We start from the raw sequence: 18082 nt of genomic DNA on the forward strand, positions 1-18082 counted from the left end.
ACCCATACCCCAGCACAGTGTAGACGTAATACAGTGGTGGGTAACGTCTTGCTAAAGTCAGCATGTCATGGCTCTATTCTTTGGCTAGAAGGCTGGATAAGGGCTGAGTTATCCTGGACCAAAAGCACAGAGAAATGGCTCCAAGAACGATGAGCCCAGATCACACCATGCTAAAGCCCCTTGATCCAATCTTCAGTCCTCACTGGTGCCACCCTATGATGTAACCATCTGGAATGTCTGACCTGGGGATAGACTGTGAGTGCCATGCTGCTTTGGGGATAAGACTCGAGTTTTTAAAGATTGGTTCATTTAATTAAAAGCACAGCAGGCCGCTGAGCACTAAGCAGACAGCGTGTGTTTCATTCAGGAAGGTCACCTCTCCTGGTACAACGTAGTGGAAAACAGGGCAGCATTCAGAGATAAGAAGATCACAGGTTGATTTTGCCCTCTTAGGATGAGATTTGGCAAAGAATGACCAGCCTCCTTCTATCAAGGGTGCTAGAGGCTGGCTGGTAGATGGGATTTAGCAGATGACAATGAATTTCTGAAAAGATCTGTGTATTCCCTAAAAGTCATTCTAAGAACAACAAGAGAGAATGGAAAGAGGGAAAGCAAAGAGAGAGAGAATAGGGAGGCAGGGAGGGGAAAACCTCACCAGCAAACATGACATTTATTTCTCAATTATAGATTTTTTTAAAAAAATCGTGCTTGGGAAGCCTAGGATTTCTTACCACCATAAATAATGATTTTATGTTTCAGAGCAACTTTATGTAAAAACCATTATCTTACTGAGTTTTATTTTTTTTAATTTTTTTTTTTATTTATTTATTCTTGGCTGCGTTGGGTCTTCATTGCTGCGCACGGGCTTTCTCTAGTTGTGGCAAGCGGGGGATACTCTCCGTTGCGGCACGCGGGCTTCTCATTGCGGTGGCTTCTCTTGTTGCGGAGCACGGGCTCTAGGCACACGGGCTCAGTAGTTGTGGCTCACGGGCTCTAGAGCGCAGGCTCAGTAGTTGCGGTGCAGGGGCTTAGCTGCTCCGCGGCACGTGGGATCTTCCCGGACCAGGGCTCAAACCCGTGTCCCCTGCATTGGCAGGCGGTTCTTAACCACTGTGCCACAGGGAAGCCCGAGATTTATTTTTTAAAGGGTTTAGGTTTTTAATTTGTTTCCAACTTTGTAGCAACGCTCATTCATGTTAAAACATGATTTTCTAAGCATTACAGGTGATAACAAGCCATGCTAGTCTTCCGGTATAATACAGCTCTAAATGCATTCTAAATGTTCAGCAACGTCTCAGCCTGTTAATTTCATACACACGTGTGTGCACACACGCGTGCACACACATACACACACACACACAATCACTGCCATGATTTTAAAGCTGCAGAGCCTTCTAGCCTGAGATAGTTTATGCAACTTCTGGAAGTGCCTAAAACTACTCCTGGGAAAATAAGGCTTAATATTTAATGAACTTAAAAGAGCAAGACTTTTATTTTTATGTTAGCGTTTTACTTCTACTGCTGCACAAATATTTAAGTGCCTACTATGTGGCAGGCACTGTCCTAGGCACAGGACTACAGCAGTAAGCAATACAGATACCGTAGGCCTTGCATTTTCATCATAATTTAAATAAAATTGCTAACAGTTACAAAATACTTACTACAAGCCTGGTATTATCCTTAGCCCTTTATTTATATGTTGTCTTTTCATCTTCACAACCCCATGAGGTAGGTACTTTTATTACCCCATTTTACAAAGAGACTGAAACACAGAGAAGTTAAGTTACTTGCCCAAGGTCACACAGCTAGTTGCTGGCAGAGCTGGGATTTGAATTCAGACTGACTTGGTTCAGGGGTCCACCCTCTTAACTACTGCATCTGACTGCCTTTTTAACATGCACAACTCCAGAGAAAGGTAGGTATTTGTCCACAAAGAAGGTGGGCACTCACAGGTAATATGTGCATATTCTCTTATACATTTTCACTCTCAGCTAAGCCATAAAAATGAGGTAAGTAGCAAGCAAGAAGAAAACCTACAAGTAGGTGATCTTGCCAATGTAGTCCCTGTGCAGAGAAAACAAAGGAGGAAAAGAAAGGAAATGAAATGAACAAAAATTAAATGTCTACTCAATATAAAATCTCTAGTCATATAGTCAATGACATTAAAACGAAGTCCTTGATAAAGACTAAATAAATCATTTCAGGGCATCTCCTGCCTTCAGCTTCTATCACAAACACTGTCCTGCTGTATTTAATTGTCACAGGCAACCTAGTAAGGTGAAGGACCGCCCAGCCCTTGTTTTATGATATAAGATAAAGAATGTGCTCAGAATCTCAGCCATGGCCCAGCTGCTACTGCTTCATTCCAGGCCGCGAACTGAAGCACGGATCTCCATTCTGCCCTCTGCACAGCTACCTCCCACCAAATGCAGGAGGTCATCCCCTCAGCATACAACCTCTCTATCCCCATCCACCTAACCTGTACCACCGTCTCAGGCAGGCTCGTGGTGCTGAGGACCAGGTCATTAACCTGAACATGTTGTAAATAACTGAAATACTCCGAATGTGGAGGTTACAATGTATCTGAAGATCCATTAATGGTATTGCCCAAATATACGTCAAGGAGATAACTGAATAACAGAGCACATTAGGGGCACTTATGAATCACTTCGAAGAAATACACAAATTCAGAACTGATTTTAAAAATGAAGTCCACTCTGGAAATGCTGTGTCAGGGTCAAACAGGTGGTTGAGTTTGAAAGATATATCTTGGACTGGGCTGTTCCGGAAAGAGGGATATAGATACAAACCAACCCTGATGTTGCCAAACGTTTGCAAGGGTCTCCAGGCCAGTTCATGACCTGTTTGTAACCCAGTGAGTTTCGCTGATGAGTGGTCTGTTTTTAGTAGTTTATAGACTGCTGACCCAGACCTGAGGGTTCTCCATCACCATCCAAGATCTGCAGCTTAGGCGCAAAAGTGGTTATGAGAGCAGAGCTGAGATCTACCCGAATTCCCCGAAATCCTGACTCCAGCCCAGAAGAATACTGTCACTACATGGCTTGGGCAGTAGGTAATTCATCCGAGGACAGGGGTCCACCACGCGGGGCTGACAACCTATGTAGCAGCACAAGCTTTGCCTTTTAAAAGTAATCTCCATAGCAACCTAATAGCTGAAGACAGCTCAGAAAATTCCCCTTATCTCTGAAGTGAAGTGTTTGTTTCATCTGAGTGAGCTCTCTCTTTCTCTTTCTTCCTTTCTCTCTTTCTTTCCCACACCTCTTGGCTTGTGGGATCTTAGTTCCCTGACCAGGGATTGAACCCGGGCCCCCCGGCGGTGGAAGCACTGACTCCTAACCACTGGCCTGCCAGGGAATTCCCTCTTTACATTTCTTTATGCTGATCATTTGAGTCATAGTCCGAGTAAGTCACAAAAAATCAGAGCACGGGGCAGAGAATGTCACAAATGTGTACTAGGCACAGTGAAAGAGGGTCACTCTCTGAGGCGAGCACAGCGTCCCTGTTTCCTGTTCTAACCAAAGGGGGTCCCATTGCCCAGCAGCAGGGAGAGTCCCCTCCCTTGGCTTTCTGCTGGGAGAATGGAAGAGAGGGGGTGTGTCTCCGGTTTAAAGTTCCAGCTACACACTTATCATTATAACAGCTTCTTCTGCAGCACAAGGAGTGACTTCTCCCTCCGAAAACGCACGCTCTGTCTGCGATGCCTGAAATAAAGTCGAAGGCAACCACCAGACTCCATCGCAGAACTTATGTGAGGTGACCGCCCCCTGGTGGCAGGCGCTGGTGTTTGAACACCCCTGGACTAGCTCTCGCACAGCCTCCTCTGTCGTTCCACCAGGAAGGACCATAGGTACCCTGCTCTCCAGCAGCTCCCTAACGGTGGCACAGGAGACAGTTCTGCCCGTTTCAGCTGCCGGGGCTCTAGCTGTCCTCCTCATTGCCTCATGCTCCGGATTCTTTGCACGGGGTGGGAGGTGTGGCAGGCGAGGACATCATTTCCCAGGAAATTAGATGAGCAATGTAACCAGCGGGCCGGGAGAAAATTCTAGTTCTGCCAATATCTAGTGAGCTCCCCTGAGGAAATGTGGCCACTGCTCTGAGATTCCTCCTTGGAGAAATTGAAGGCTTGAGCCTGAGGTCCTCTCTGCCACGGTTCTGTAGTTGCGCCCAGAGTCTGATGAGTTTTGCAAAGGGAGCAGAAGCCTTCCACATCTATAAAACGGGCAAATATAGCATTTATCTTAGAAAGCTGTAAGAAGGATGAAATGAAATGATGTACATAAAATATTTGACAAACAGTATGTGCTAAGTAAACAGGGTGCTTCTCATGAATTGTTTTTCTTAAATTTATTAATTTTTGGCTGTGTTGGGTCTTCGTTGCTGCGCGCGGGCTTTCTCTAGTTGTGGCGAGCGGCGGCTACTCTTCGTTGCGGTGCGTGGGCTTCTCATTGCGGTGGCTTCTCTTGCTGCAGAGCACGGGCTCTAGGCGCACGGGCTTCAGTAGTTGTGGCGCGCGGGCTCAGTAGTTGTGCCTCCCGGGCTCTAGAGCGCAGGCTCAGTAGTTGTGGTGTACGGGCTTAGTTGCCCCACGGCATGTGGGGACCTTCCCCGACCAGGGCTCGAACCCATGTCCCCTGCACTGGAAGGTGGATTCTTAACCACTGCGCCACCAGGGAAGTCCCTGAATTGTTTAATTACTAACTACATATATAATTGATGACCCAAACCTAAGAGTGAAGGAGGGGACTACTAGTAACCTTCCTGGGACAACAGGCATGAACCAGATGGACAAACTGGGACATACTGTCACCGTATCCATAAGAAATAGCTGTTGGGTGATTGGGAAAAGTTCCCAATAATGGAAAAACTTAAAAAAAGTTTCACTCAATTGTTCTGGCTTTGCGAGGTCATATATTTGGCAAACCCTCAAATGGCAACTGGACAGAATCGGCGCTGGCCTCAATTAGATGGTCTCTGACACAGGTTCCTCTCCGATGGGTGAAATTTCCGAGACCGATTGCAGACACAAGTGTAAGTGACTGAAATTTACCTCCTCTCTCCCACAAACCAGCAGACAAGCCTCCCACGGACCAGTGCAGGACAAGGCATGAGAGTGGGGATGGAGGAAACCAGAATGTCACCCCCCAAATATGCCTCTCTGACATAAAAGGTATTTGAAGCTGAATGCAATTATGAAGCACATATGCGAGAAAGCTCTATCTTGTCCCTCTTTTCTGCTTATAGGTGGGATATAAATGCCCCTTTTAATGGAGATGACTCCAGACTCTTACAGAGGAATCTGCAAACGCACCCATCAGTTTCCTCCCACGGATTTACTTCCCCAGTGTGCTGCCATGTGGAAGCCTGAAACTCCTTTCCTCCCTCCTGCCATTTCTCTATCAATTTATTCTTTGCCGAAGAGGCTACATAAGCCGAGTTCTAAGCCTCCACGTCATGATGAGGGTTCTCCCACCTGACATGTACCGCACGCATTAATGACTTCTGTTTTTCTCTTGTGACCCACCTTTTCGTTAAAGAGCCACAGCTGGAAACCTAGAATGGACAGAGGTAAACTTCCGTCTCCCCTGCAGGTAGGAGGCTGGGAAGCTGGATGGAAGAGAACTAGAGTCACACTAGGAAAGATTCTCTTCTTGAGTCAGTTGCTACTGGGAAAGGTCTGTAGGGGAGCAAGCGCTCCACTTACAGAGCTGGAAGTGACCTCGCTGAGATGATCCGGGCTCAACCCCGGTCACTTCATAGGTGAAGCAACTGAGGTCTGGGTGAATATCTTGCCCAAGGACGTGTGGTTTGTTATGGATCTGTTAAGCTCTTTGGTTATATTTACATAACACACACAATTTAAAAAGTGTGTGTCCTCCCTGCTGGCCTGTGAGCCTCACAAAGGGAGAGACAGTGTCTGTCATTCACCAAGGGCCGCAGCCCCCTCACACTGACCTCACCGTGACTGTGGGGTAGGGCTTAGTGTCCTCCTTCTGCAATGGGGGAGACCAAGCCTGGGGAGGTTGACTGACTCACCTGGGGTCCCACAGCTGGCCTTGCAACCAGCACGGTGCTCAGAACACAGGAGGCCCTCAGAAATACTTGTTGAATGAATGAATGAATGAGTGAAGTGCTGGAGCTAGGATTCAAATCCGGGTCTGCCTGACTCCATCGCCCAGGCACTGCCTTCCGCTTGAATTCGAGAATATCATCAGGGCTGCCACTGATGTACAAAACGCACTCAAATAGATCTGTTAAATATAAATAAATGGCTTAGAGAATAACAGAGTTATAACTCCGATGAACCTCAGTTTCCTGTGGATAAAAGCACTTTCTTCATAGAGATATCCTAGGGTTTAAATAAGGTGTGAAAGATATGAAAAATTCACGTGCATTACTGCATACAAGGTGATTCCAGCACAGGTTCTGTAGTTGGCTAAAACCAGGTTTGAATCATAGGGCCAGCACTTACTGGCTATGTGATCTGGGACAGGTTACTTGGCCTCCTCTGGCCTCAGTTTCCATGTCCACAGAATGGGAATAATAGTACCTATTTCTTTTTTTTCTTTTTTTTTTTTTTTTTTGCGGTACGCGGGCCTCTCACCGTCGCGGCCTCTCCCGTCACGGAGCACAGGCTCCGGACGCGCAGGCTCAGCAGCCGTGCCTCACGGGCCCAGCCGGTCTGCGGCACGTGGGATCTTTCCCGGACCGGGGCACGAACCCGTGTCCCCTGCATCGGCAGGCAGACTCTCAACCACTGCGCCACCAGGGAAGCCCAATAGTACCTATTTCATAGAGTTCTTATCAAAAGATGAAATGATACATATTACACATAAAGCACTTCACATTAATGAATAGAAACTATTTTATTATCTGTAAAGTAAAGCAGAAAAGTTAACAAAAATTATAAAGGTAATAAAGTAAAACAAGCTATTGTTATGTCACATGAAAAATATCCAAAATTAGCTTTCTGAATCAAATAACATTTTTGTCTTTTAATTCTGAATTCAGGCCAACCTCAAACACCTCTTCCTACGGTGTTAATTATGATTACACGTGGGAACTTCACATTGCACCTGCTGAAATTAGTAATGAAAGGAAAAGTACTGAACCTTCTCAACATCAAAAAGCTTTAGTTTCCAGAGCTCTTGGTTCAGAAGTGTAGTGGCTGACGGCTTTTGCTATGAACCTAGCTATAAACCTATCAATGAGGTATTTTATGTTAAGTAGTAGAGTCTAAAACTGTATTCTTTACAGAGCTGAAGCTAAAAAAATCAGATGAGAAAATACCTTCATAAACATTTCTGAACGTTAACTGCTCCAAGAAGTCAGAAAAGTTTACAAGGAAGAAAATGTCCTAATAAACAGTAACGGTCGGTGGTCGGCAGCCTGTAAGATGGGCTCAGCGATCTCCACTTACCAGGACTCACGCCCTGGTGTAAGCCCCCCACCCCCCGAGTGGGAGCTGCACTTACTGACTCACTTCTAATGAAGAGAATCCAGTAAAAGTGGTGGGATATCACTCTGAGATTATTAGGTCACAAGAAGACTGTGAACTGCATTCCATCTTGCATGTCCTTTCTCCCTTGCTCTGATGGAAGCCAGAGGTCTGTGTGGCTATGAATTGAGGGGGGCCTCTAGCCAACAGCCACTGAGGAACTGGGGCTCTCAGTCCAACAACCCACCAGAAATGCAATCCTGCCAAAGACCACGTGAGTCAATCTAGGAGCAGACGCTCCTTCAGTTGAGCCGTGAGATGAGACCGCAGCTGGTACTTTGTTGCAGATGTGGAGGCAGAGGCACCAGGATAAGCCATCCCTGGATTCCTGACCCACAGAAACTGTGAGATAATAAATGTTTATTGTTTTGAACTACTAAGTCTTGAGTTAGTTTGTTACACAGCAGTAGATAATACACAACTTACATTATGTGTTTACTATGTCCTAGTCCCTGGGACAAGCATTTTATGTACATCATAAGGTGTTAGTACTACTGGCACCTCCATTTTACAGGTAGGGAAGTGAAGGCACGGTAGGGTAAATAGCTTCCCCAGGGTCACACTGGTGTTAGTGGTAAAGGTGTGCTTCAGATTCATACCCTTAACTATCGTGCTGCATTGCCTCCGCACGGACACAATTCAAAGGGGAATGTGAGCATTTTAAAACCAAGGAAATCTTTAGAGGTTAAAAATATAAACAAAAACACTGGACACCAACTAAATCAAATAAAGGATTTCTACAGTGACTGAAATCTACATAACATGAAGCCAACCCTTTCTTCCACGTCAAAGTTTGAATTAAGGGAGTTAATATTTTCCTGATGTTCAAGTTTGAAAATGTTTCTGTTCTGCCCAAGAAGGGTAGAAGAGCTATTTTTACTTTCTACGGCCATGGTACAGCCCATCACTGCTCAGAGAATAGAGCAGAGTCACTTACTGTCTCATTAACTGTCAGCGTCCCCATGTTTGGACAGTGATTCATATTTACAAAGGAAGAAATTCTGTCACAACTGAATTGTATTTCAAATGACCGGCACTCCCCCTCAGCCCTTGAAATGGGTCCTAACAACTGTGCACAGAAAACGCACACGGAGGAGTCCCCTCCCTGCTCCTACCCCCAGCACACACACTGATACGTGCACAACGGCAGTCACTGTCACAGGAGGGATGCATTCACAGAACAGGGCAAATAGGCCCCTCAGTGGCATGTATGCAAAAGAGGGGACTGTGCCATCTGATGACATTTTTAGAAAGGAAAGAAGGAAAGAATAGAGCCTGAAATATAAACACTGGAATCAAACAGCCTCTGCTTTAGCTATTCTATCACAAAGCCTATTTTTTTTTTCTTTTTCTTTTTTTGGCTCCCTTATGTAATTGTCTTGGGAGTTGCTGGCAATAACGTTGAAAGCTATTGCTACTGAAGAAGAAATGCTTTGAGCAATGGATGGTGCTGAACAGGGGACCAAACCCTTGTTAGGGAGGGAAGCGGAGAGGAGAGATCAAAAGAACCTCACGGACGTTAAAAAATATATATATACATATGTAGATAGATAGATAGATTTAAGAGTCAGAAATTCTAAAATTAGGGAAATAGTGGATAACTTCTAAAGTAAACTTTGCACATATATAATATGAAGGTTTTTTTTTTTAAACTTACAACATTCTGAACTTTCCCAAATAAATGAAACCATACCATATTGGGTTTAATATCTCTCCACACTTGAGGAGGTTTCAGGGGACATTTTATGCTTAATTTAAATCTCAGAAACCACATCCCTGTGACACTAGGATGAAAAGTGAAAATGGCCTAGGAAGGCGGGGATGTTACACTGTAATAGAACCCCCAACTGTTACCATCCTGCTGGAATGTCACATTTTACAACACACTGTGATGGGAACAAGCAGATACACGGCCAAGCATATACAACCATACAGGCGGAAACTATGCATCTCAGCTGTGCCACCTTGGAGCTTCAAACATTTCAATCATCAAATTGCTACTGAGTGATATCTTGTCTACCGAAATACACACTTTGGGGGGACGAGCCCGGGATCTGACGTCTGGTGGAGAGCAAGCAGCAGCACGAGAGGATGTGTACAAAAGCCCCGAGGCGACCCCACGTTCAGGTATGTGTTCTTATCTCGTGTGTCACCCGCCCAAAGGCTGGGCTCTCAGGCTGACAGCCGGTCATTCTGCTTTCCAGCCACAAGGTCAAATGGCACTTAGGAGAAGGGAGGCTCCCGACTAGGGGCCTGACTCCCATTTTGGACTAGAGGAAATCAAGGCACAGATCTGGCTGAAAGCGGAACCAATGATCAATTATTCAATAATCTTTTCATGATACAACAATGACTCTGGTCAGGCTAGACCCCTTCTGGCTAGACAATGGGCCGCAACCTTGGCTCCCAATCAGACTCACCTTGGGGAGCGTTCCAGGTGGTTCCCAGCCCCTGAGACTGGAATTGGTCTGCAGAGGCCTGGGCATGAGAGTTTCTCAGGGGTCTTCACTGATACAAAGAATTTAAGGACACCCCTCAACCACCTTTCATGCCTTATCAGAATATTTCATGTTTTGAAAAGAAAGTCACGCCAGTATCATAAATCTTATGTGGGCGTTTGTTTTAAGAAAGGTGAGCCACTAGCAGAGCTGTCAATCAAATATACATTCAGGTCTCAGACAACAGAAAAATGGCCTTCGTTTCCATTACTCTATGAAATTATATCTACTGCCTGGAAACTAACAATATTATTTGAGAACTCTAACTTTCTGGTTAGCTTGGTGACAACTGAAGGAACCTTTATTCTAGGGAACCAACGAACCACTGCCAACAATCCAAAGCACATGTAATTACCGGTTCAAAGCACTGCTTTGCTTTCTCAGTAAAAAGAAAAAAGTTCACAAAAAGTACAGTAATGGAATATGCTAAGCAAATATCTGTACAACCGAAAATAACCTTATTTTAATAAAAGTTTTCATTCATTTGTAATGGTGTGAATCTCTCTAATAATATTGCTTGAAATTAATGACGATACAGTTTCAGTTATTTTTTGGATAAACATTTAATGAACATGTTAATTATAAATTATTTGTAATAATTTGATGATCCAGCTAACAAAAACAAATTTTACATATCAGATCCAACTGTTACAGTTAGAAAATGGGCTTCCAATATAAATTCCCAAATGAATTGGCAGTTCAGGTCAATTTCTTTCTTTACTTTACAATTAAGGTTAGAGACTGATATGAACACACGTAAAGAACACTGACATAGCCTTTTTCCTTCACACCATCTGCCACCATCTGAATGTCTGTTTCCCCCAAATTCATATACTGATGTCCTCACCCCCGAAGGTTATGGTGTTAGCTGTTGGGAGATGATTAGGGATCATGAGGATGAAGCCCTCATGATGGGATTAGTGCACTTATGAAAGAGACCCCACAGAGCTCTCTTATCCCTTCCACCATGGGAGGACACAGCAAGAAGTCTGCAACCCAGGAGAGGGCCCTCACCCAGCCATGCTGGCCACCAGAACTGTGAGAAATAAATTTCTATTGTTTATAAGCCACCCAATCTGTGGCATTTTGTTACAGTAGCCCTAACAGGTTAAGACACCATCACTCACCCAGACGATCCTCCAACAGACTGGTTAAACAGAGGATGTGGCCACACCACCAGCACAGGGACTTTTGTTGGCAATGCAGTCAATGGTCCGCCGACTCAAGGGTCAGATACCACTGACCTGAAGTAGAATCATGTTTTCATTACACCACCCAAAGGTGACACTCCAGCTTTAATAAGAATGGCCTTCAAAATAATAAGGCCGTCAGACTGAAATCTCAGAAGCCACATCTTCCCACCTGGAGGAATGGTTTCAGCTAAATGAGAAATTTATCTTTCTACTGGAAGGCTTACCAACGGTCTCTGCAGGACCCTGGAGATGGGCAACCAAGGCACGGAGCTCCCACTGTCCACATTCTGAGGCTCCTGACCCCCGAATGGAAAGGACAGGCACTGTCTCCCACGTCTCTACCCTAGTCCAGACACCTTCACAGCTCCCCTGACAACCAAAGTCAAGAGCCTCCTAAGGGGCCTCTTTGCTTCCTCTCCTGCCCACCCAACCTCCTTCCCCCAAAGACATTCTCCACCTAGCTTTGCAACTAGAACAGGATCCGAATCCCTCCCAGGGCCTCCAGGCTCCCATGGAACCGTTCCCCGGCTGCGTCAACCTCGGCCACCACCACTGCCCTCACTGGGCCCTCTGTACACACTCGTTCATCCCTGCACTGGAACTTCTGTATTCGCTATTCCCTCTGCCTGGACGCCAGCCACACAAAATCTACATGAGGAGCTTCTTCCTGCCAGGCAGGTCCAAGCTGTGCAGAGTGGCCTTCTGGGGCCACTCAGTCTAAAGCGGCCGCGTGCTGACCCTCTCCGCACATCCTCTTTACCTGCACTGATCCCAGAGCCATTCTCTGCTCTCTCCACTCTTCTCTGGGCCCTGGAAGGCTGACCCACCTACGGACTGCATTGGTTGGACTCCCTGGCCTCCTGGCTGCCAGCTGGGCTCTGCCAACAAGATCAGAAAGCTGGGGCAAGCTGGGGTATTTCTTACCTGCAACTCGCGGCTTCAGCATCTCAATTCGATCCCTCCACGTCTGTAGCTCCTGCCAAGAGGCTCCTCTCCTAGGGTTCCAGCAATACGACTTCCTCCCAACACTCCCTCAGTCCTGCCCCAATTAACCAGTTCTTGGTTACCACAGGGTCCCTGTTAGGTCCTTACTGATACCGTAGGGTCCCTGTTGGCCCTGACTGATACCTTAGGGTCCCTGTTAGGCCCTGACTGATATCACCGGGTCCCTGTTAGGCCCTGACTGATACCACCCAGTCTCTCTCCTCTCCCTGGTCACTCCCGATCACATCATCCTGGGTATGTCCTGCACTGCACTGACCACCATCTGAAATCACCTTGTTCACTTACTTGTTTTGACTGCCTATCTCTTCCTCAACCCCAAGTACGTAAGCAGGAAGCTCACTGTGTTCACCACTCTATCCACTGGACCTAAAACAGTACCTGGAACATGGTAAGCATTCGATAAACAGCAAAAGAATAAATGAATGAGTGAATGAATGAATGAACGCTAGCCCACTGTCTCTGCTCAAAACAGCACCTTGTAAGCCTGTCCCTGATCATTTTATGTAAAACAGCAATCTTCCCCTTCCCCCCCCATCTTCCAAGGCCAACTTTTTCCTATAGCACCAACACCTCTTAACAAATTTGCTATCTATTTGTTTACTGTCTGTTTCCCCCAACAAAAATGCCAGCTCTGAAAGCAGTAATGCTATTTTATTCACTGCTGTGCCCTCAGAGCCTAGAACAGTGCCCGGCTCACAGCAGAATCTCCACACATATTAGTTAAAATGAAGAGCAACCAAAGGGGGCAACATTTCAGACAAAGCAATTTCAGGATGGTCCCCAACACTGGGAAGACCGTAAAACTATGAATTGCTAGGCAAACAAGCAGCATCTTACATGATCTGATCTTGTTTCTTTAGCATGAGAGCCTAGGACCCTTAAGAAAGAGACTTGATATGCTGTTAGACCTTAGCCTCAAGAAGGGAAAAGGCTGGAGAGTAAAATGAGTGAGACCCTGTATTTGTGCCAATAGTTCCTTTAGAAAGCACGCATGGAACCTTAACTAAGCACACAGCCACTGTAAATCCTGAGAGTCGATGAGCCTATACATTATAAATAAATGGGTCTTAAGCACACCATTCTCTGGTCCACAGTGGTGTTCCTCTTGGCAGCCACCTTGACTACAGTTCATAGACAGTATGCAGACTCAGAGCCAAGCACTGAAAGCAGCACTTTCTTTGACAGCTGCTCTCCTAATGGGGCATCTCTCTCAAAGACAGGCTTTATTCTGCAACGCCTACGTTGTCCAAATTTTATTCTGCACACTAATTGCAGATTCCAAATAAATTCCTCCTCCCCACCGCCCTTGGTTACTCATACCTGCCCCCTCTCCCTCCAACATGTCTAAACCCTGGGGATGTAGAGGAAAAAAAAAAATCCAACTCTCCCTGTACTGAGTGTCTCCTGTCACCCCTTCAGGGAGCAAGATTCCAGACTAAATATCCTAAAGGCGTAGAAAATGGGCCCCTTCCCCCCAACACCATTCCACCAAAACTGGCCAAGTGCGAGATAATGAGCAACCGCGGATCCTCACCCAAACATTGGCTTTGCTTCCAGGCGTGCAGATTGAGAATGCCGAGACGCCGTCCTGTTTGTAACACTGAGTCACGTCGCCGCTCAACGTCTGTTTCCTCCTCCCCATGAATGAGGCGACCCCCTCCTCAAAGGAGTAAGTGCCCGGCACGGTCCGAGCCCCAAGATGACGATACGAGCTCGTCGGCCGCTCGGGCAGCTAATTCATCCTCCGATTGTCTCCTACTACGTCGCCCCCCTCCCCACCCGAGTTAACACCCGGAGACTGGAGCGTCGCTAGGAGGGGGTTACTAGCCCAGGTAAAAGGCTAGCCTCTGGGCGCGCAGCGCGCGGCCCGGCAGGTGCTGGGGACTTGGGACCTCGGGGAGAGCGCCCCCACCCCAACCGGGACAGAGGGGACCGCGGCAGGGCGGCCGGGGACGTTGCCGCGTCCCCGGGGGTGGCCTCCCGCCCCGCCGGCGGCCCGGCTGGAGAGGCTGCCCCGGGCCGGCCGGACCTCGGCGCTGCCTCCTCCCGGCAACAAGTGTCCGCCCTCCGCCCGACGGCCGCCCCGCCCGGCCCTCACCCGGCACAGGCCGTCCACGAACACGCGCGGGTCCAGGTGGCAGGCGATGGTGGCGCTGGGCAGGTCCTGCAGGTCCACCTCCTCCATCTCGCAGTCGATGAAGCTCCAGTCGCCGCCGCCCTCGTCTGCCTCGGCAGCCCCCGAGAACGGCGCGAAGGGCCGCAGCGTCACCCCGGGCTGCGCTCGCGCCTCGGCCGCCGCCCCGAGCCGGGGCCCGGCCAAACTGTCCTCCATCCCCGCGGCCGTGCGCCCCCGCCGGCTGTGCCGGGCTCGCACGGGATCCTCGCGCTCTCCCGTCCGCCGACTGGGCGGTTAACCTCCTCGGGCTTACGTCGCAGCGGGCTGCGGTCACCACGGCTCCCGGAGACGCGGCCTCGGAGTGCCCGCCCCGCCCGCCGCCGTTCCGCTCCGCGCCTGGCCCGCCCGGCAACGAGGGCGGAGCTCCGGCGGATTTAGACGTGGGCCCTTTAAGGCCGGCCCACGTGGGTCATTTCCCCCCGCCGTCCGGAAGAGAAAGCGAATAGAGGATCGGGATTCTTCTCACGTGATCATCATTCTGCCGCCCTCAGCCTGAAGCCTCAGAGCGGCCATGTTGGTTAGGGGCAAAGGTCTCTTCAGCCAGTTCCGCTTTTCTGACATCCGATGCCAGCTGAAGGCTCCAGGCAGTGTCTTGGGCGCAGGGTTAATAGCTGGAGAATCAGCGCTTCTGTGGTTCCCATGGGTGACGTTTTTGAGGCATATAGGCCAACTCTGAGGGATTTAAACGAGATATAGTCCTGGCTATGGCCTTTGGCAAGTGGTTAGATACTTACCGTATATCGTCAGATATAGCCGCAATAGTGAATTGAACGAGACCGTGGTTAACAATAGCTTACTTTTTTTACTTTTAAATTATTTTTTATTGGAGTATAGTCGCTTTACAATGTTGTGTTCGTTTCTGCTGTACAGCGAAGTGAATCAGTTATATGTATACGTACATCCACTCATCCACTCTTTTTTAGATTCTTTTCCCATGTAGGTCATTACGGAGTATTGAGTAAAGTTACCTGTGCTATACAGTAGGTTCTCATTAGTTATCTATTTTATATATAGTAGTGTATATATATCAATCCCAATCTCCCAATTCATCCCACTCCCCTGCGACAATACCTTACTTTTAGATTTTAGCTTATTAGTCATTATATCATTGTTCAAATTTTATATAATCAGAAATACTTTTATTGAATTACTACTATGTACTGTGAACAATATGAGCTAACGAAAGAAGTAAAACGTTGGTCCTTTCCTTTGGGGAGTTTATAGATAGAAAACGGAGGTCCTCTAATAAGTGTCTCTCTCTCTCCCTCTCCCCCTTCCACCTTTCCTGCAAAATAGAATTCCTTCAATGTGAAGGGCAATGTGGTTCAGTGAAAATCTGAGTCTAAATTTCCGCTTTGCTGTTAATTACTTGGACAAGTAAGCTGAATCTCAGTTTCCTCATCTGAAAAATTACGTCATATATGGTAAGAATACAGTAAGGGCCCAATAAACGGCAGTACTGTTTATGTGTAGGTGTCTTTGGAAGACATGAAATTAGACCTGTATTTTCTCCTAACGTAGGCTTCTAGTTAGGAACTGTAGTGATTATAATTAAAAGTTTATCCAACTAACAGCTGAGATTTACTCAGAACCTGCGTGTGCTGTGGTTACTATTCTGACAATCTCAGTGCAGTTCATGCACTTCAGGAGTTTAAATCCAAGGCGAGTAGTGGTATGCATGCAGAGATAGCTCATGAAAGAGAATGTGCTACAAGGATCTTGAGAAATTGGAACCATCGCATATTGCTGGTGAGAATGTAAAACTGTGCGGCCACTTCAGAAAAACAGTTTGGCCATTCCTCAGAAAGTTAAACATAGAGAGTTGTCATGACCCAGCAATTCCTCTCCCGGGTATCTACCCAAGAGAAATGAAAGCATATGTCCACACAAAAGTCTATGTAGGGGCTTCCCTGGTGGTACAGTGGTTGAGAGTCCGCCTGCTGATGCAGGGGACGCGGGTTCGTGCCCCGGTCCGGGAAGGTCCCACATGCCGCGGAGCGGCTGGGCCCGTGAGCCATGGCGGCTGAGTCTGCGCTTCCGGAGCCTGTTGCTCCGCAACGGGAGAGGCCACAACAGTGAGAGGCCCGCGTACCGCAAAAAATAAAATAAAATAAAGTCTATGTAGGAAGGTTCATAGCCCCATTATTCACAGTAGCCAAAAAAGTAGAAATAACCCAAAAGTTCATCAACTGATGAATGGGTAAACCAGATATAGATCCATACAATGGAATATTATTCAACCATAAAAAGGAATGAAGTACTGATACATACTACAACATGAAGAACGCTGAAAATGATGGTAAGTGAAAGAAGCCAGTCACAAAAGGCCACCTATTGTATGTTTCCATGAATATGAAATGTCCAGAGTAGGCAAATTCATAGAGACAGGAAGTAGTTAGTGGTTGCCAGGGACTGGGGGAATAAAGAAGGGGGAATGAGAAATGGAATATTTCCTGACATATCAGTAAACAAAGGATGGCACAGTCATCAGCGATTGCAGCTGTCCAACATGAGCTGGTAAACCCTGAGGAAACTCAGCAAGGAAAGAATACCTGCCATCTGGCAGCCATCAGACTGCAGCCACTCCCTACGGTGAGTCCTGAGGAAACTCAGGATGTGAAAACAGAGGATACTGGCCCCAGATAGGATGAGGTGCATGTCAAAGGAAAGATTTCAGTGAGCCCAGACTCTTGCATCTTCCCATACTTAGAAGAGCACTAAACTCCTTAACTTGGATTGTGGTGATGTGTGTACAACTCCGTGAATATACTACTCGTCACTGAACTGCACTTTAAGGGCGGAATTTTATGGTATGTGAACCGCATCTCAATAAAGCTGGTATTTACGGAAAAGAGAATGTAATAAAGGCCATCAGGAGTTAGATGAAGTATGGCAGGGTGGGTGACATCACGGAATATAAAACTCTCTGAAAGCTCAGCCAGAATTCTGAAAAAACTAACAAAGGGGATGAGGCACCACTTTTTCTTTTCTTTCGCGGTACGCGGGCCTCTCACTGTTGTGGCCTCTCCCGTTGCAGAGCACAGGCTCCGGATGCGCAGGCTCAGCGGCCATGGCTCACGGGCCCAGCCGCTCCGCGACATGTGGGATCTTTCCGGACCGGGGCACGAAGCCATGTCCCCTACATCGGCAGGCGGACTCTCAACCACTGCTCCACCAGGGAAGCCCCTCAGGCACCACTTTTGAAAAGTAACACCCAGCCAAACCATGGCCGGGTTGGTCTGTGTTGTCATCACCCTTAGGACAGCAATCTCTTTCAATCCCGGCTTTCCCTAGACCACTGATGCAAGCGGACTGGGCCTGGGGGACAAAAAGTACAAAGGAAAGAAACTGAGCTAAGAGAGGAAAGAGTAAGTTCCACTTCAGGCAAGTGACGAAGACAAAGTTACCTGTGATTGACTTTGGAACGCTATGAGTCATCACTAAGACACAAAATGTTCACACATTCCTTCAGTGACTTCGGAGTCCCACGTTTCTCTCTCTCCTCTTCCTCCGCAGGCAGCAAAGAGGGTAATATTGTGTAGTTGTTTGTATGTCTGCAGTAATAACATCAATTTTATTTGGGTGGCTCTTAAAGAGTTAATGGGGGTACACCTAAACTAGCTCACCTCGTTCTCACAAACAGTTAATATGACTCCAGATCCTTAGAACTGAGGCTCCAGGAAATGGAGTGACC

General features: G+C 47.2%; 1 protein-coding gene and 1 long non-coding RNA gene across 2 annotated transcripts in view; both read right to left on the minus strand.

Annotated features, from left to right (window-relative positions):
- RCAN1 (regulator of calcineurin 1) overlaps positions 1-14692 on the minus strand; it is a 96029-nt gene extending 81337 nt beyond the window's left edge. Inside the window, exon 1 of the mRNA XM_032630141.1 lies at positions 14311-14692. Within this exon, the coding sequence (XP_032486032.1) occupies positions 14311-14544 (234 nt within the window). The 5' untranslated portion in view covers positions 14545-14692. The remainder of the gene's footprint in view (positions 1-14310) is intronic.
- Positions 10562-14294, minus strand: LOC116752931. Its single transcript, XR_004349650.1, has 2 exons — positions 11142-14294; positions 10562-10882 (listed from the first exon to the last, which is right to left on the minus strand). It is a non-coding gene; the product is annotated as an uncharacterized LOC116752931 (long non-coding RNA).
- Positions 14693-18082: the final 3390 nt, after the last annotated feature.

Source organism: Phocoena sinus, chromosome 4 (assembly GCF_008692025.1).
Source record: "Phocoena sinus isolate mPhoSin1 chromosome 4, mPhoSin1.pri, whole genome shotgun sequence".
Taxonomy (NCBI): domain Eukaryota; kingdom Metazoa; phylum Chordata; class Mammalia; order Artiodactyla; family Phocoenidae; genus Phocoena; species Phocoena sinus.